This window comes from Lepisosteus oculatus, chromosome 7 (assembly GCF_040954835.1).
Source record: "Lepisosteus oculatus isolate fLepOcu1 chromosome 7, fLepOcu1.hap2, whole genome shotgun sequence".
Taxonomy (NCBI): domain Eukaryota; kingdom Metazoa; phylum Chordata; class Actinopteri; order Semionotiformes; family Lepisosteidae; genus Lepisosteus; species Lepisosteus oculatus.
This window is the reverse complement of record NC_090702.1, coordinates 4942291-4962318: the sequence shown is the minus strand read 5'-3', so window position 1 is coordinate 4962318 and position 20028 is coordinate 4942291. Positions and strand designations below refer to the sequence as shown.

Below are 20028 nucleotides of genomic sequence, written 5' to 3'. Positions count from 1 at the left end.
CATTAGCCTTTAGCAATCATGGCCTCCTAATAAACCCCATGTATAACTGGCTACATCACTCTGTTCTCCTCCCCACTGAAAGCTGATGGGTGGTGAGTGTACTGGCGCACTATGGCTGCCATCACATCATCCAGGTGGGGGGTGCACATTGGTGGTGATAGTGGGATTCGCCATTAACTGTAAAGAACTTTGATTGGAGTGTCCTACTACTGCTGCTACATGCAGGCAGGTTTACCAACAAGCACAGCAACCCACAGGTTACCTCCGCACAGCTTTCCAGCTTTTCATTACCGAAGTGAGTGTGCTCTACTGGAGAACAGACAGGCCGTCCCCATGGGCCCAGCCAGGAGCTGAATGCGAGCAGAATGCGGGCGTTACCTGGCCTGCAGACAGGTGCGGGCCTTGTCCTCCCAGCGCTCCGACACGGTCAGGATCTCCTGCAGCTCGGCCATGGCTTTCTCCACGGCGTGGTGGGGCGCCAGGCCCACGCCCGAGTCGATGAGCCTCTTCATCAGCTCCAGGGTGACGCGGTGGGGCTCGCTCAGCGTCAGGCGCACCTCGTCCAGCCAGCGGGCCTGCTGCAGCTCCTGCTTCAGCCGGGGCAGCTCGGGCAGCTCCACGTCCAGTCCCCCGCCCAGCTCCAGCAGGGCCTGCAGCTTGGAGGAGTCGGGCGTCTCGTCCGCCAAGGCCTCCTGCGCTCGCTCGTGGAAGTCCTCCACGTTCTCCAGCAGCTCCTGGACAGGATGCAGGACAACATCGAATCCTGAGTAAACTAACATTAGATTTTTTAACACACAAGGATACACCAAATACATACAATTTATAAATAACAGCACCCTACTTCAAAGATTGTGCACAGAATTTTTTAGAGATTGCGTATTGGTATTCCTCTCCGTCCATCTGTTTTCTAACTGCTTCATCCAATTCAGGGTCATGGGAAAGCTGGAGCCTATCCCAGAAAGCAATGGGTCACAGGTATGATAAACCCTGTACAGGACATCAGGCCATCTCAGGGCACTGAGACACAACCACACTCACACCAGGGTCAATTTTCCCAGAAGCCAATTAACCTGCCAGCATGCTTTTGATTTGTGGGAGGAAACCCATGCAAACACGGGGAGAACATACAAATTCCAGAATTGAACCCAGGACCACAGTGTAGTAAGGCTGCCATGGCAACCACTGCACCACAATGCTGCCCTGGTATTCAATTCAAATCAAATCCATCTGCCCGACAGGGTGACCAAAGCTGGCCTAAAAACTGTATAGTCCAGGACGACCCATTTTCTGCTAAAGCGTTCTTCTGGTTAGCTTTTCCTTCATCTGAAATCAGCACCAGTCACTGATCCAATAGGTTTCAGATTACTTCTATTAATGGGAGAAAAAAATAAACAATTTTTCAGCTTTGGAGCACTTCTAGAGGTGTCAGGTGTTCTTTGACTCGGACACCACCCAGAGTTACACTCAACAATTTATCAGTAAACGAATGCTTTCTGCCATTTTCTCACTCAAATAACAAATTACTCTTTCTGATTACAATAACATCAAAGAAGGAAAGGATTTTTTATGGCTAACAGCTCCTCCTCATCTTCCATTTATAACTAACCTTATCAGATACCTCAACTCCAAACTTTACCAGTTTCTCACTGCAGAGAAGCATAAAAAACAATCTTTTCCAGAAAAAAAACGTCAACAAACCCACAACCTCCACTAATCCTAATCTTGAAAGGACACCCGAAGAAGGCTCCACATCCGAAAAGTTGTGTTTCTTTTCAGCATGGAATAAACCTTGACTTGTTCCTTTCCATCCTACACTTGCTGACGCAGCTACCTACATGAAATACGTCTTATCAATTTGTAGCGATAAGACCTCCTACAGACTACCCCGATGTTCTATACAAAGCTGCAAATGTTGAATTACATTAAAATATTTTGAGCAAAGCACATGCTTGCGAAGGCTTGGTGAGAAAAAAAAGGAAACAGTACAGAGTCATACAAATCGAGTGCGTGTGCCGCAAATGTCTGAACTTTTATCGCCCTACTCCCCACCTCTGGAACTCTCTCCCCAAGGATATCAGAGAGTCACCTTCTCTAAACTCCTTCAAATCCAGACTCAAAACCTTCTTCTTCAGAAAAGCCTTTACTTAACTGGTTCCATTCTTCACCCCTCTGCTTTTCTTTGTACCACCATCCACGGTCTCCTCTGTATATTGGAATTGTGTTTTATCTTGTGTATTCTTCTTATTTATTGTTGTTCTCATTCTGTAAAGCGCTTTGAGAAGCCACCTTTAAAGGCGCTATACAAAATAAAGTTTATTATTAAAGGCTCTGAGTCACCAAGTCAGAATGTGCCAAAAGGGCGAGGAGAGTTACTGCTCATGCTCTGGGGTGGCATGTTGAAAAGCTGGGCAGCGAGACTCACCCTGACCAGGCGGGCCTGGCTGATCACACAGGGCAGGCAGTAGAGCTGGGTGACGAAGGCCTTCAGCTCCTCCACGGTCAGCTTGCTCCTCCCCCGGCTGCTCTCCGGCCGCTGCCTGCGTCAACGACACGGCACAGCGACACGCACGCTCACTCACGAGGGTCACACAAGATGCAAAGCTTGCTCTACTGAGAAAACAGCTTTTTATTTGAATTTTTTTTTTCTTCCGGACAAAATGTCAAGGGGAAAACGCCAAAAGTGCAGATACATTTCACAGGCTCAAAGGAAATCAGTATACGATAAGCCATTTTTAAACGGCAGGTTAAGGTAAACTGTGTTTATTGACCCCCCTCTGTATGTGAGGCTACAGCCGTCACTGAAGAGATTTTCCTTCAGTAACCACCTAGCTGTGGGATAGCAGTGCTAGCCTGAACGACAGATGCTCAGAAAATCCTGTCTTCCTGACCTGTGCCTCTGCTTGTGGCTGAGCAGCAGCTGGGCGACCGAGGAGCAGGTCTCTGCCTCCTTCACCATTTCCCGAAGCCGGCGGAACAGGTTGTTCTCTGGGTACTTCCTGTCCTCGGCGTCCTCCAACAGCACCTTCAGCTCAATCAGGTCTTCGGAGGGCGGAGGGGACAGCAAAAAGAACAGAGATGATGATGTAGGCCCAGGTGACTGCTGACACTTCTCCATTTTAAAATGATACCCACTCTAACCCCTTCTAGAAGGTAAAGTTGCCCTTTTTCCTACATTCCCAGACGGCCTGATGGTTTTGTATACCGAAAACACCGAGATCATTGCAGCAGATGCAGCAGCACCTCTCACCTTTCTTGTTCTTATGATCCGCATCCAGCGCCTCAGTCACCCTCTTAGCCCAGGTGTCGTAAGACTGCGCCCGAGACTTCACTCCGTACAGCATAGAGGGAAACTCCTCTAGGGCGTACCTGTACCTACAGGACAGAGACACAGCGGGCACGGTTGAGACTTCACTTGTGGAAAGGTGGATACGTTTGATCAATGGAGGAACAGTGGATCAACTTCACTTCTAGAGCACTGGCCCTCAAGATTAATATTCTGCATGGGAAACAATTTAAGGTAACTGTGTCTGATAGCCTGTAACAATATCATTACCTTTTTTGACCAAATTCTACGTGTTCTGTTAACATGCTCCAATTCCTGCTTTCCCTAGTAAATGTTTCATTTCAGGCATTCAATATTTGATTATTAACAGTAAGTAAAACTATTTCAGGTGACTGTATTACCCCACAATCCCCAGAGATGCCCTTGAAATTCCCTCTCTCTGCAAACACCCCTTGGCATGAACTGTTATTCAAAGTTATTCAAGACCGTGCCTTGCCATTTCCCCCATCTTTAGTCATGCTCAATGAACAATCCTAAAGGTAATTCTTCTTCAACTGCGCTGGCCCTGCGTTTGAATAGTTTGCTATTCTGCTACACGAAGACAGCGCAGTTCAAGCCAGCCTCACCTGAGGCACTTGTTGCTCAGCGGGCAGTGGCAGAGGTCGGCGGCATGGTGCAGACACACCAGGCGCTCCGGGTTGCAAGAACAGGTGAGAGCCGACAGGAAGCAGGTGGTCTTGCATTTTGCGCACTGGCGCTCGTCGTCCGGGACAAGCTCAAACACCTCCTGTTCCGAGGCCAGGACGCCCTGCCAGCCCCCCAAAAAAGACAGACAATTACAGAACAATTAGACGTCAGAAGCAGTTTATGAGTAAATTCACTTCACAAAGAACAAGTAACGGTTTACTCCATGCTGATAAGACCTTTACAAAAACAAAAACTAGACCTATACAGTTAAATATTAAAACTAGGCAGATTTAGAAGATAGTAGCAGTAATTCAGATTTACTTTTTTTAATTCAAAACTTTTTCTGTGTTGTCGTCTTAACCTTACCTCATCGGATCAATAGGAAAGAAGTGGCTTAAGACATGGGCTACATTTGCCGACAGCTGATTATCTTAACAGCCAAGACGAGATATTTGGTTCATTGGCAAACATTAAATTTGTTTGAAAGCAAAGCAGAACCGCCGGTCGCTGTGTTTTCTTGCACCGCGGGGAAAAGGGATTGGGCGGCACACACCATCTGCTGGACGGCCTGCCTGAGTCGGGTCTCCTCTTCAATCGTCTCCCCCATCTCCCTGAACACAGCGGCCGCCAGCTCCACATCCAGACTCTCTGGGTCGGCTGCCATCTTGCAGAGCAGCTCCTCGTGGGAAAAGACACAGTACCGCTGGAGGCGGCGGTAGTGAGCCACACATTGTCTCCCCATTGGCAGCTGACGGGAGAGACGGCGATGGGTTAGCACCACAAACATCCCAACTTCCTCCTTATTAATGGAACCCAGAGATCCCATTTCAAAGATCGTTATTTTTTTAGCAATCCAGTTAAAAAAGGGCTAAACGAAAGCCAAAAAGCCTCAGAATTTCATTATCACTGCGACTGAATGGAAGAAGAGATCAGTGCCTGAATGTAAAATTCCAATGATCGCATTAAGCATAATATCAGCATATTAATTTACTGAAACAAACAGTTGGAAGTTACAGATAACAGCTGGTTAGGCAGATAATGCAATCATACTGCTTGAGAGAGTGTAATAATATAAGCATCCAGACTTTTGTACCTGGGATAATATAACTGATACAAAACAGGACATGTCTGCAGGTGTAAATGTCGCACACAATCAAATCACTTCAGTTGTCGTTATCAGCTATCTCAAACTGTGCTTTATGGTCTACTTTGTGGCAGGAAGTTAGTGTGAAAATTTACCAAGTTATGAAGCAGTGCAGATCGGATTTTCAAAATAATTATCTTTGCAAAGACAATCTCTTTAATGAGAAGAGCACTTCAGCTATGTGCAACCCTGTTCTAACAATGAAAGCCAGTTATGTCTTATATGCCATTATTTAATATTCAATATTCAGTTATCCAATACTCAGGTCCACAGTCAATTTTATTGAAAATATTGCATGGTACTGTTTACGGAAACAAAAGATTTAGACTAATTTATTCAGATATTTCACGTTTCTTTAGCAGTGCGAGAAGACAAGGGATGTCACTGCTATCCCATGATGCTTGGCGGCATGGAAATTTGAAAGACATACCCAGTCTGCAGTGCAGAAGTTGACGGCTTCAGCAAAGTTATAGCCCTGGTTAAATCCGCTGTGATAGGCCCTCGGGAAGGTCACCACAAACTCTCCTGCACACTGGTTCGTCCTGAACACCTGCCCCCAACAGGACAGAGACAGGTGAAATGCTTGGAAAAGAATAATCTGGCAAACTACACTGAAAATAGAGGCAGCCTTGGAACTGGTGAAACAGAAACACACGACACATGCACACGGTTTGCTTAATCTCACTCTCGCCTGTCCAAACCTAAGCTAAAGGATTCTGAAGAAAGATGTACACGCAGAACATGTAAGCCAGAGGTTAGCCTTGATGATGCATGCTACTACCGGATGTCTTGGGTGAATTCCTAACAGAGAAGTAGGAAGCAGGATTGGAGGCCTCTATATATGCACTGTTTATCTGCTGGTGGCTACCCAGAAGCTAAACGTTAACATACAACATCAAGTGAAAACAAATCGAAGCCTTCGCATGTTAACATGTGGTGCGTAACTCCCATGAAAACATTTCATTGCTGGGAGAGCTACCCTGTAAATAGGAGAAAATTGTTATAGTTGTATTAAAGGTGTAGAACCGATTAATAGCGACTGACCACTTTGGCTGTGAACAAGAGTCAGATGGTTGAGCACAAGGAATCCAGAACAGCACCCTGGTACCCTGCCCCGCCCACCCACTGCTCTCTCAACCCCCCGCGGCGTTCGCAGTGACTTACGGGCACCCCGTGCTCCATCAGGATGTTGGGGTTCATGATGGTGACCAGCTGGTGGAGCAGGTCGGGTTGGGAGTCGAAGAGCTCGGGAGCCAGCTTCTTCATGACCGCCTCCAGCTGCTCGGCAGCGTGGGCCGGCACGCCGTACCACGTCTTGGGCTCTCCCCTGAGAGAAGAGCAGAGATGGGGTGGGGGGAGGAAAAAAAGGAGGATGGGTGCTTTTCATGTTCGCTGAACCCCCCCAAAAATAAACAGCTCAGGATGGACAACGCAGTCTTAGTTGCCTGCATGACTCGCCACATTTGCAAAGAACAAAAGTGTGCACTGTCCAGCAAAGCTGGGCAGAGCATAGAAAAAATGGGGTCAAACACGGTTCAGCCACTTATCTGTGATTCAATGTGCTTCTGCTTCTTCAGATTACTAAATTATATACTTGAAATTTCAATTTGTCTTGCACAGCAACCCTTAAATGATAAATAGATACCCAGGCCCAACCCAGAAGATTATTCCACGGTTCCATTTCTGGAAAAATATTTCCATTTCTGAGGTAACCAGTATTTAATCAGTGGGGGATTAGGAACGTTGCTGCTATCCCAGGATACTTGGCTTTATGGACATTTAAAAGACTAACCCGCTCTGCAGTACAGAAGCTGATGTCTAAAGTTAATGCTGAAGTCTAAAATTATTAAAGATTTTGAGTTCTTTGAGTTCAAGATTTATACAACTAAATTTCGGGCCCTTAGTGTTAAAAAAAACACTGCACAAACAGAAATAACGTCAAAATATACCACGGATCTACGGAAGGAAAAAAATGATTTAGGATCAAGGTTTTTTTTTAAAGAAAGCTGACATTTTCTTATAGTGGTTGAAACCTTTTGAATACTTAAATGTTCAACCATTCTTAATTAAGTACCATATCTATAGGTAAGACATTCATTCACTAGGTATCAGAATTCACAACGTCACCATCTAATAACGGCTTTCAGTACATTGTCCTCAATGAGGTATCTTCTGGAGTATTTCGGTAGAACAGTTCTGCTGATTAAATATGCTGTAGACCTACCAGTGCAAGAAGTTGATGGAGTAGCTCCAGTGGTCCTCAATGTGCCAGCAGAAGGAGGAGAAGCACATGCCTACGTAGAGCCAGGGCACCTTCATGCCCGAGATATCCACGTTGATGTGGGTCAGCACCGACTGCTCCAGAACGGGCATGTTATTGAGGTTCCAGCCTGAGTTCGCATACTCCTGACGACAAGGGTAGAGAGCGTCACAAACAGTGCTCATAATCCGGGGACGAACGTCCATGGAAAGACACCTTCCTTTCTGTTATCCTTGTAGCTTCCCTAAGAAAAGCTGTTTCCTTCCCTCCAGGTAAAGTACGTTTTTTTTACATGCGCTGTGCCTTGATTACTCCATGTGTGTTGAATTCATGCATCATTTTGTTCCCAGAAAAATGGAACTGGTTACTATGAATCCTATCGGATATTTACATAAAGACTGTTTTTGATTCAAGGAGGCTATCATGGTAAAATGATTAAATCTGCCTTTTCACTTCTGGGGTCCACAAAACATTTTCTCAATGCTGTGTGCCAAGAGGTGACAATTTGGTTTTTGACCTCATTTAGTTTGTGTTGTTTAATTTAATGCACGGTTCTTTGCTTTGTGTTTGCAAACCCATGTTTTGTTCTTTGGGCTCCATGAGTCTGCTCTGTCTGTGTAAAACGTTGATAAAAAAGTAACAATTTTATCTGACTTAGTAATTCAAAATGCATTATTCATCTCCAGGGGGGACAATTTAATCAGCAGGCGAAGCAACGTTCAGCACCTGACAAATAAAGTGATGTGAAAAAGAAAGTACACCCCTTTATGATTCTGTGGTCTCACTTTTCAAGCGCTCTTCCAGGAAACATTTACTTCAAGATAGTGCTGTTACAGGGGGTTCCACATGTTACTAAATCAAGTGCTTACTTTTCCACACAAGGTTTGAACGTTGGCCGATTTTGTTTAATAAACAGTAGTAGAGGAGTTTATTGCCATATGCACCTGTACGTTATTATTATTCTTATACAATGGACAACACCACACAACGTAGACAGAACATTACGACATCAGAAATAATACAACCAGAATGATAAATATGAAGCAGTGAATGAAAGACAAAATGTGGTAGACCACGCAAAAATTGCACAGTGCAGATGTGCATTGAGTTTAAAGACAAAACAAAACCTGTGTGTGTTGTCACCAAGTCAGATTTATCTACTGTTACGACTTGGTGAGGACTAGGTGAAGATCAGATGTCTTAATGTGTAAAACCACAGAATCTTAAAAGGGTGTGCTTTGTTTTTCGCAAATCATGGTCAAACTGCAATGCAAATCTGTAATCTGTAAGTGTAATTCGAGTTTGGCTCAGCCTTATCACGTCCGAGTTTCAGAAAAGTAAAGTTTATCGTAAGCACGAATCGCCAATAAAGGATCTCAGGAACACCCTGCATAAGAGAAGTGAAAGAGGTGACGGGAAGCGATGTTGTCAGGACCGCTCACCTCCTCGTCCGGCAGCAGCTTCCTCTTCCCGTCGCGCACCGGGAACCCGCTGCCCACGTCCTTGGAGCTGATGTCGGCGCCGTACTCCACGATGACGTCCTCCTCGATGCTGCTCACCAGCCGCCAGAACTCCTTCTCCACCAGCTCGGTGGGCACCATCTACGTGCCCAACGGGGCAGCGAGAGAGCAAGAGTCAGAGGGTGGTTGTGGAGAATAAGAGGATGCTCAACCTCCTGCACAGTGTGAGACAGCCCAATCTGGAACTTGTGCACGGTCCAGGACACCCAAAGGCTTCCCAAAGCCTTTATGTTCCAAAGTACAATATGTTTGAAAGAGAGAACAGAATCGCAAAATGATAACTATTAACTCATATAACTGACCATTCTCCTAAGGAGCAGCAAGCAATAAGAGGCTCGCCAGATCTGTCCCAATTGTTTCGGCATCGTGTATCATATAAACTCATTTTTTTTGTTAATTTGCATGTATTTATTATTATTACTTGCGATTTTCAAAAAGAACATCTAGAAGATCTCTTTGCCCTGTCTTGTGCAAAATGCACTGTCTTGTCAATTACCCAGCGGGGAAAGAAAACCCAAACGTTTGAGTCACCGCAACACAGCTGGAGTCTGCAGACCATAAGCACACAAAACGAGACCCGAGACGCAAGCAACCACCAAAGACGTGAAAAGAAATGGCCCAAAGAAGATATCCCCGCAAAACATTGAGCATTTTGGAGTGCGAACGAACGTGTGGCTAAAGGGTTATCCTGACACAGTTACAGAAAGAACAGGAAAACATACCCTTACTTTAAAAAAAGCACCAAACGGTACGTACGTGCACAGGCATGTTAAAATAGTCAGACTTGAAATGATCTGCCATTTCGCCGAAGCTCTGCAGGGAGTACTCCCTCACCGCCTGCTCGAAGCCAAATGCCTCCCGTGGTTTGCTGCACTCCTGGCGGGGGAAACACAGAGCAAATTAAGTCAGCTTCAAGATCCACTGTCTTTATATAATCAGCTGGAGGTCCCCTTTCAGAAACCAGGAAAGACCGTTCAAATTGGAGCAAATGGCCTTCATTGCACAGCGTTGTTTTGTACTGAATAAACATTGACACAGGCTAACACTGAGGAGGGAGGGGTGTGCAGCAGCTCTCACTGCTACCTTGGGGGGGGGCTTGGGTTCAATTCCTGTTGAGCGTGGAGTTTAGATGTTTTCTCCCTGTGTGCTCGCGTGAGTTTCCTCCAGCTGCTCCAGTTTCCTCCCACTGTCCAAAGACAGGCAGGCTGGTTTATTGGCATCTGGGAAAACTGGCCTTGGCGTTAGGCTGTGTACCTAGGTCCTGTGTCCTATCTCCAGGGTTTAACTCCCCCCATGACTGTGTACTGCAAAGGCGGATTAGAAAATAGATGAATGAATATCCTAGTGTCGTCCCAACTATACTTCTTGACTTGATGGCATGTAGCTGTTTGTGTATTGCTGTAAGCATCTATTATATGTGACTATAAACAATGGAAGGAAAGGGGGGTCATCAATGAGGAAAGTGGCCTCGACTGACCACACCGGAGAGCTTGGAATTGAATGCCGTACCATTGCCATAGCATTGCTCAACCAAGGGAAAAAGCACTGCGTACTGAGCAACAGAAGACTATTAAGCAATGCATGTCTGTCTCAACTGCTTCAACTCAGTTAAGCACGCCTGCCCAATTTACAGCAATCTACTTTTGTGTGTGTTTATACACATACGCTCGGTCCGTGACTTGGGAATCGGTTATGCTCCCAAGCTTTGTTCACAACTCGAGGTCATTCTCAAGCCGAAAAATACTGGCAGAAACGCGAGAACCCCATTTGCTTCAAAGGTTACTGTTCTAAGTGTTTTTAGGATTCAATACGGCCCTGTCCCTTTCCCCTTTCTCCCACCTTTTATCAGAGCTATTGAGGTTCAAATTGGCCACGGAATACCACAGCAAATACTGGGATGTCAAAGTCGGAAGCAAAACAAAACCAGGGGGCAAATGAATGCTGAACCCAGAAGCAATATTGAGGAGTGACCTCAGTTCATCGTTCCCATATTCCAAACACATTTGCTGTTCGCTGGCCATTTCTTAATATTTCTTAAGGGAACCAGTTCTTATGCTGTTCATATGTACAGAATATTCGTATCGCGGCCATCTGTACCTTAAAGACCAAGTATACATAAAATGCCAATAACAGTGTTCTCCTACTGTTTTTATATATGTATATGAATGAAAGAAAACTGAAATATTATGGTAACATGACTATCGATTAGCTCTAGCCGTTTCACAGCACTAGGAAGCAGAACCGTCTAAAATCCTAATTACTGCTTTGATGTGACAAGATGAATGGATGGGCGAATATTGTACCAAATGACACAACCAGGAGCTGCAACGGTACAGCAAGGTAGGGATGTGAATGCAAAACAGTCTACCTCTGGCTGATGGACGCACGAACCCTGTGAACCACAGCCGCCCGGGCTCCTCCCGGGAATGCCCTTACCTCCGCCACGCACTTGGGGCAGCGCCAGTCCCCCTTGGGCACGTCCTGCAGGGGCGGGATGAGGCAGAAGGTGTGGTAGCTGTCGTCGCAGCCGTCGCACAGGAGCAGCCGGTCCTCCTCGTCGCCCCGGCCGCACACCAGACACACGTACAGGTCGATCTTGGGGAGAGAGAGAGCGGGGCGTGGGTCAAAGCCCCGTCCGCGTGGAGGCAAGCACACACCCCCCCCCCCGCCCCCGGGCTTCAAAAATAAAGGTCGCCTGTTCGCCGCCTTGTGAATCACACGCAGCTCTTAATAAAGGCCATCTGTGATAGATCATAGCTGTCATCAATCCTCATTCTGAAGAAACAAAATGTCACTCCATGTATGTATCTAGTTTTACGGAAGTAACCGAAGTCCTTACTTTAAATAATAATTCCTTGCACTTACATAGCACTTTTCTAGAAACTCCAAAGCGCTTTACAAGTAATGGGGAATCCCACTACCACCACCAGTGTGCAGCCCCACCTGGATGATGCTCCAGTCCTCTCACACACCAGCTATTAGTGGGGAGGAGAGCAGAGTGATGAAGCCAGTTCAGAGATGGGGATTATTAGGAGGCCATGATGGGAAATTTGGCCATGGACACCAGGATGACATCCCTACCCTTTTCGAGAAACGCCCTGAGATTTTTAATGACCACAGAAAGTCAGAACCTCAGTTTTACGTCTCATCTGCCTTTTTACAGTACAGCGTCCCCGTCACTACACTGGGATGTTAGGACCCACACAGACCACAGGGTGTGTGCCACCTACTGGCCTCACTAAAACCTCTCTCAGCATCAACCTTAGTTTTTCCCAGGAGGTCTCCCATCCAGATACTGACCAGGCTCTCACACCTGCTGAGCTCCAGTGGGGCTGCCAGTTGTGAGATGCAGGGCGATACAGCTGATAAAGTCACCAATAGAGGTGGGATTCAAACCCACATCTCCAGGGGTGACTGTGACCTAATCGTAGTGCTTAGACCGCTTGGCCACTCTAATGCGTTGAAATTCTTTACTACATTCAGAGACAAAAGAAGAACATGGCGAATAACGCCGGTAGAATTGCTTTATCCTGTTTCAGCTTATTAGTGCTTCATACAGCCTGAAGTTCACTCACAAAGTTAACTTCCAGAGTCTCCTTGCGCTGCCGCATCTTAATGGCAAAACCCTGAGACTTGAGGTGACGCTGTTTCTTGGCAAAACCTTCATCTGCAAGTGCGGGAAAAGAGAAATATTCTGTGACACAATGCAGGACAGTGACTGCTCATCAAAACAGAATTCAGAAACCTTGTGGTATAACACATTTTGAAGCTTTACATTTTTCTCTACCTAGTAGACAGAACTCTATCCAGGTTATGCATCAATGAAGCTGTTACCAACTGCATACAAGTTTGATCCATCAAGGTTTGGCAGCAGCTTTCATATAAAAAAACAGCACTACACCTCGTCAGCTAATTGTTAGTGAACTTCAAATAAGAGCCCTTTTCTCCAGCTTCTTCAAGTACCTGCTGTTTTTAAATGCAATTGTGTGGAGCAGTGAGGTCATGAAAAATCGATATCTTAATTTCTTCAAGATTGGTTAAGAAACCGGCCTTAACCAAGGCTTGCTAAGGATGAAAGAGTGTTCCGCAAAGAAATGTTGTCATTGACAAATAAGTACGGTTTAATAAACACGACATCGAAACATTACATTGTAACTACTGAATTACTACAATTTAGATACAGGGTAATAAAATTATTTAATTATGGCTAAAAGCGGCATAATTAAAAATAAAAAAAACTTTACTCAATGCAATCAGATATTTAACAGGCATTTTAGAGTTTCTTTCATCTGTGAAACCAATCTATTATGTTTTCAGAGTTTTTCATTTTATACTTGCTTAACTTGGAATTGCCATATGCTCCTTTAAAATCTTGGCTCACAGTGGGCAGGCTTCAGATTCGCTGTGGGCTTCACAGATTGGCGTCAAGAGTGGCACATAACTCACCATTCAAGACTTCTGCCAACTGGGAGCTAACTCTCATAGGTCACAGAACTCAACCTGTGCTCGGAGTCGGCCTCTTTTCTAGCTAAAGGACTTAGGAACCCTAGTGCTTTGAGAGAATCAGGATATAAAATGACATACCTGCAGGAACAATTTCCAGTCCCACCATTTTAGGGTTTGTACCAAAGATAGGCAGGTTCTTCAGCTCCTTGTTATCTTGCTAAAGGAAATGGAAAAAACGCAATTAAAAGGCAAACCAGAGTATCATTTCCGAAAAATTTTAAAATGTAAGCACGCCGAGAGAACAGTGAGCAGGGATGTTTTCTTTTTCATTTTCAGCAACCCATGATAAAAACAGAAATGTTTCATATTTCAAAAACTGTTTGTGGAGAGATGTCACTTAAGCATTTTAACGCAAATCTTCATGTGAGCCAGTAACTAAGCATGCATTTTGAGAAGAGGAAAAAAACTAAGCAGCAGAACAGAAAACCATCACAAAAAATAAAGGTGTCAGTGTGTCGTATATACAAATGCAACTGTCCTTGGATTCAGTGATTTAGCAACAGAGGTTTAAAGATGATCTGACTTGGGGCTGTAGACAGTAGACATTTTACAAGACTGCAGGTCTGTGTAAAATGAGTCTCGGCTTGTACTCAGTTACCTCAGCAGACTTCAGACGCCTGGAACGTCGCTCAGGAGCTGGTTGTAATGTGGGAACCAGGGGGTCTTTGGCCTGGGTCCGGTGACACAACACCTCCTCCTCGTCCTCTTCCTCACCAGCCCCTTCTATGCCCTCCTCTCCCTCCTCTCTGTCCTCTGCCTCCTCATAGAGCTTCTGAATTCCCTGAGAGAGGAAGATAGCAGGACAAAAGATCAGAAACTCGGCAAAACATGAGACGCCCGAGACCTCACCCCTAACGCTCATCTCTAAGCAACAGACACTGTCTGGAACATAGACTGACTTCTTTCCTGACACAGTCGGTCAGATTCAAAGCACAGGAGAATCTGGTAGAGTCAGGCGGATTTTAGTGACTTGCTGGTTATGCGGAATAGAGAAAATAATTTAAGACACGATTTCTGAGAGTGATTAAAACACATCTGGGCAAGCGATCTGACAAAGGCTTCAATAAATGACCGTCCACAGTTCTTCCAATACTGGCACAATCTGTGAGGCTCCGGGCCTTACCGTCAGGGTGGCTCCAGACTGGAAAAGTTCATAGGGGTACAGGATCCTCTCAAAGTGGGAGCGTAGGAGTGACCCCGTTCCCTTTCCTGGTGGGTAACCCATCCGGTTTGCCACTTTGGACCACTTCTTCTCCTTACACACCACCTCGAAGCCGCCTTCTGCCGACACAATCTGCAAGCACAACATTGTGAAGTCCCCCAAAACAGAAAGGCTTTTATTTTCATTTACAAAAACCTTCTGCCAAACTAGTAAAACCACATATATTGCCCTCCAAAAGTACTGAGTCAGTCAAGTAAAAACTGCTATTTCTGCTGTATGATAATAATTCCTTACACTTATACAGCGCTTTTCTGGACACTCCACTCAAAGCACTCTACAGGTATTGTGGAATCCCACTACCACCACCAATGTGTAGACCCTCCTGGATTGCAACGGCAGTCAAGGTGCACCAAAGTAATGAAGCCAAGAACAGAGTGATGAAGCTAATTCATAGATGACGATTATTAGGAGGCTATGGTTGGTAAAGGCCAGAGGAACATTTGGCCAGGACACTGGCATTAATACTTTTACTCTTTTCAAGAAACGCCCTGGGATTTTTAATGACCATGGAGAGTCAGGACCTTGGGTTTACGTCTCATCCTAAGGACAGTGTATTTTTACAGCCTAGTGCCCCTGTCACTGTACTGGGGCATCAGGACCCACACAGACTGCAGGGTGAGCGCCCCCTGCTGGTCCACTAACATCTTACGGTAGCAACCTTAGTTTTCTCCAGAAGGTCTCCCATCCAGGTACTGGCCAGGCCAGGTAGAATCAGGAAATTGAAATTTAATGTGAAAAGATGAATATAAGGCAAAAGTACAGAATGTCACCTTTTCATTCTGGGTATTTCTGCACACATATGCTTTAAAGTTTTAGAATAATACATGTTGTCAGCAATTTGGACTTCTCTGTCCCAATACTTATGGAGGGCACTTCATAAGATTGTTGGGGTCCAGCCTTTTCTTCTCAAATTGTATAATTTTTATTATACAATTTTATAATAAATGCTGTGAATGTAAATAAAATCATTTAGGATTAACAAGTATTTATTTTGTAACATAAAAAGACATTAAGTTTGTTTCTACTAATAGAAAAATGCAGGGCATGCACAGTGGCTATGTAAGAATCTGGTATGACTTAAAACACATTTTAACACAGCAACGTAAGAATGCTAATAAAATCGGTGTTCTGGGTTTTCTCTTAATTTTTTAATCCATTACAACATATAAGTTTGTTCCTTGGTGCATATATCATTACACTGATATATATCATTACAAACTTGTTATAACACTCATTTTTTTAAAGTTTAAATCTACACTGCTTCACCAATGTTATGAGTTTAAGAGGAAGAAAAAAGTTAGAAGAAAATACTTTTCAATTGCCAAGCACACGCACTATGGGTAGACTAGTAACATAAAATAACATTTTGGGGGAAAAAGGGCACCATTTTACAGTAATTATTGTTTGGTATGGCAAAAATACAAATGACAAAAATTTGACAACTTAGAGCAGAAGTTCTCCCACTGTTTTTCTTGCAACGTGCATGTGGGACAAACAAACGCATGTAGAATTGGGACCAAAAACAGGTCAATACTCCTTAAATCAAAATGCAATCTATAAATAAGAAAAAAAAAAATTACCAAGGAACCAGAAGTCAAACACTCGGATTTTGTTTTACAAATTGCCGAGTGGGACATCAGCATGGCACCACTTCTCCAAATAATACAGAAGTTAAAAAGTAGGACAAATTTGCTCGATGAATGAGAACAAAATTGGCACCGGAACCATCTGTGCAAAGAAATGTGTATTTTGACAATTTACTGTTCTTTTTGGCCAATTTCAATTTGTTTATTCCAAACATCACTGTCAGCACTGTGCTTGCAAGGGAAAATAGCATTTATATTTAATATATTGTGAAGCATATAATTTAATACTATCGTCCAAGAGAAATGGTATAATTACAACCTTGTAACATCTAATTACGATATGTCAATAGTTTTTTTGTTATGAATAGAACGATGCATAAATGGATAAATCAATGTCCCAGCACTGTTGTATGGGACGTTGCAATGAACACTTTACAGAGAACAAGTGTGAAGTTCAAAATATCCCGAACCTTTAAACCGTGACACTGTAAATAATTGGTTTTCCTTTTGAAACAATTTGAAATAAATCACCACCACAATTAAAAAAGAAAAGTATGTTTAAGAAGGAACTATTTAGAAGAACAGCACTACATTTAGTTCTCTTAATACTAAAAGAAACAGACGATTTTTAACAAAATATCCCTGTCAAGTACTAACAAGTACTGAATATTTTTTACTAAAATCTCAATGGAATGACTCTGTTTTAAAAACATCAACAGGTTTTACATTTCCATAACACAAAGCTAATCTGAGGTAATCGTCTTTCAGTAATTTGGCTGATCTCTCTAAATTTTTAATTGAAGTTAAAGAACAATCACAAAACAATCTACATTTCATATGGATGTCTGTCAGATCCATGTAGGCATATTTGCCTAATCTTTAGATTTCTTCAACTGCCACACAAACCAAGCAAACATCACAAGGGCTTCGGTAAGTTTGTCTTGTATAAATGCTCAACTAACTGATTGATTTTAGCCGTAGAAATAAAATCGCATGTGGTGAGATAAGGTACAGAACAATCTGGAGTTAATCCCTACAGAAAGCTCTTACATTTACAGTTTGTGAGACAATTTTCTAGGATGAAACAGCATTCAGCCCTTCGAAAAACAGAGTTTTGTTTAGCAGCATGTTTTTCTGATGACTCAGGCCTTAAGAGCTTCAGACACTCATTTGTCAATGTTTTGCTACGGGTAGGTACGTTGCGGAGTTTTCCACAGTAGAAACGTTACAGAAGCAAACAAAGGTGTATCTGCTCTACTCATCATCAGTGCGCGGGGCCCTGTGAAATGTTTAGAAGTGCACAGTGGGTTTAAAAAGTGCGACTGGTCTCCAACACTGCCAGTGACAAGATCAAGGCATTCAATAACACTCTTTGAAGTTTGTTGCCAAATTCAATACATTTGACTTGAAATACCCTAGGCAGTAACATCCAGGCATATAATTTCGTGAAAGCAGACATGCGGATCAGAACCATTAAGAAAATGTGTAAACGTTGCCTAAAAAGAAAAACCTGCAATTTAAAACCACTTTCGAGATGCACGCTATTAGGAAGGTAAGCCCTAACCACGTCCAACACTTTGCAGATGAATACCATTCAAGATGCATAATGTTTTACCCAGGCTTTGTGGAAAAAGAAATGGGACATTTTCAAAAACCGTGGTGGTGAATCAGCTCCAGAAATTGCAAATTACTCCCAAAAAAAAGTTAGGTGAAGCTAAGAATGTAAGACTCTCCAAATGTTCTGCAGTGTTCAAGTCATAAAGACAAAGCCGGCAAAGATGTAATCAAGTTGCAGGATGAATAGATACCAACCCAGGGTGTAAAGAGCTGCTCTGAACGGATATCACAACAAAACCTGGTCCTCTTTGGACAGCTGCCATGTGAAAATGACTTTCACAACTCAGGAAGAGGTTTATCTGATCGGTTTTAAGGATAGACATGATTTGACAAGATCACTGTTCTTGGAAAACGTGTTTCGAGCAATCGTGGTTTTCAGTCAGAAAGTGTTCCAATGACTTTGGAAGAGTTTTGTGTCTCGGAGATCTTCATAAATATTAAGACAAAATGCACCGGAAACTGTGCACAAATAAACTGAACATTCTTGACCCAACTACTTTGAAACATTGCACAAATCTCTGTCGCTAAAAAGCTCAGTTAGAGTGCGGATTGAGTCCAGAACTTAGCTGTCCACTCACTGCCAATATCCTTCACCAAGAGCAGCAGTGCAATTAACTGTTCACCATGACGGTCTGTCAATTACTATTCAATAGTGATTCCCACAACTCTCTAAACACTACGGACAATTCTACTCAGAAAGAGAAAATATTATCTGTTCATTCTCTTCCTCACCAGTGCACCCTTCATATTTACTAAAAAATAAATCAACCCAAGTCAAAACAAAAACGTGCACTTTTCAAAAGTACAGCAAATTGAAAAGTTTCCTCACTGATTCATACCTGAAACACACCTTCAAATTCAGCCGATACATCCAAGTAAGACAGAGCAACATCTTGCCCACTGGCCAATAAAAAATCCAAACAAATCCTGTACTATTACTTTGCATAGGCTTTCACACAAAGCGTGTAGTTTGCCTATATGAACATGAATGAGAAACTGGATCTACAGTGTCAACTTACACAGAATAAGTTGTGCGAAATACTTGCTACTGCACTACTGAGGCCTAGAGATTAGGAACCTGACAAAGTACTGGCTGGTATACTCACAGCAATTATTAAAAACTGAGGAATGATTTATTGCAATAAATATTCATGAACTTGTGCACACGAGAAGTTCAGAGCTTCTTAAACAATTGAACTTCAAACTATCTAGTTTCATGTTCCTTCCTAATATATAAATATAAAAACCGACCTCTTTCAGATCTCTAGAAAATGTTACTGCCATCTTATGCTTGTTTCAAAACTGGCCTTATCTCTTAACTTTCAGTGTAATTTGTCAGAAAGGCTGGATTCTCTCCTTGAAATTATGTTAATACAATTTAAAGGCTGATGTCAACACAGAATTTTTCTTTTTGTTTTGTCGGCAGAACTCTTTGGAGTCAATCTTACAACGAAACATCTTTTTAAGTTTTTGAAACCCCCTGCAAAAGGCAGATTCGACAACCTTCACCTTTGAGACTGCATTTGATTTAAACAGAGAAAGGTGCTCGGCTTTCTGTTCCACAGTCTATCTGGAAGTTCTGTCTAGAATTTCAAGGCAAATCTTACCATGTTATTACAAGTGATGCACTACAAAGTTATTATATACTATAACACATGTTATTGATACAATTGTTATAAGGCCATGCTTTCTGTTGGGTTTATTTAATTCATTGTTGAACACATCAATTTCCAAATGGAAAAAAGCAGTGTATTGCATGTCTAAAATGGCTTATTTGCTTTTATGAGAGCTTAGCTGGCAACCTCACAGTAGACAAGTTTACTCATCGTAATTAACAGTACTCAGTGTTAGTTAATCACGTACCTTACTGAGCATATAGAGATCCAGAATCTTTCTCTCCACATGGGGAATTCTGAGCATAGACCCCTGCAACTCCCAAAACTTGGCAATTTGGTCCAAGAAGTTGAGCTTCACTCGAGTCAAGGCCTAGAAGGAATGCAAGACAAAACATTTTGCACTGCAGCTCACAAACTCGTACTAAAACAAACCAGACCTGTGTGCAAACCTCCTTTTCTCCCAGTGAGCCTCATGATCTCTTACTGTCTTATCAAGCTCTCTAGATATTATAGTGTTTCATCTGCTCTTCCAAACTTATAATTAAACCACCCTGGTTATTAACAACACCTCAGTTTTAAGTGGGGTA

The 20028-nt window shown here is 43.3% G+C and overlaps 1 protein-coding gene across 4 annotated transcripts in view; it reads right to left on the bottom strand.

Moving 5' to 3' along the window:
• The window catches only part of kdm5a (lysine demethylase 5A), a 47340-nt gene that overhangs the window by 21717 nt on the left and 5595 nt on the right, over positions 1-20028 (bottom strand). For all 4 annotated transcript variants that reach the window (XM_069192049.1, XM_069192050.1, XM_069192051.1 and 1 more), the window contains exons 3-19: positions 19689-19811; positions 14524-14694; positions 13999-14181; positions 13479-13557; positions 12470-12561; positions 11331-11489; positions 9651-9770; positions 8817-8975; positions 7339-7520; positions 6279-6441; positions 5545-5664; positions 4524-4718; positions 3910-4091; positions 3248-3372; positions 2889-3039; positions 2423-2537; positions 379-734 (exon numbers count right to left, since the gene is read on the bottom strand). In XM_069192049.1, the coding sequence (XP_069048150.1) occupies positions 379-734; positions 2423-2537; positions 2889-3039; positions 3248-3372; positions 3910-4091; positions 4524-4718; positions 5545-5664; positions 6279-6441; positions 7339-7520; positions 8817-8975; positions 9651-9770; positions 11331-11489; positions 12470-12561; positions 13479-13557; positions 13999-14181; positions 14524-14694; positions 19689-19811 (2675 nt within the window). The remainder of the gene's footprint in view (positions 1-378; positions 735-2422; positions 2538-2888; positions 3040-3247; positions 3373-3909; positions 4092-4523; positions 4719-5544; positions 5665-6278; positions 6442-7338; positions 7521-8816; positions 8976-9650; positions 9771-11330; positions 11490-12469; positions 12562-13478; positions 13558-13998; positions 14182-14523; positions 14695-19688; positions 19812-20028) is intronic.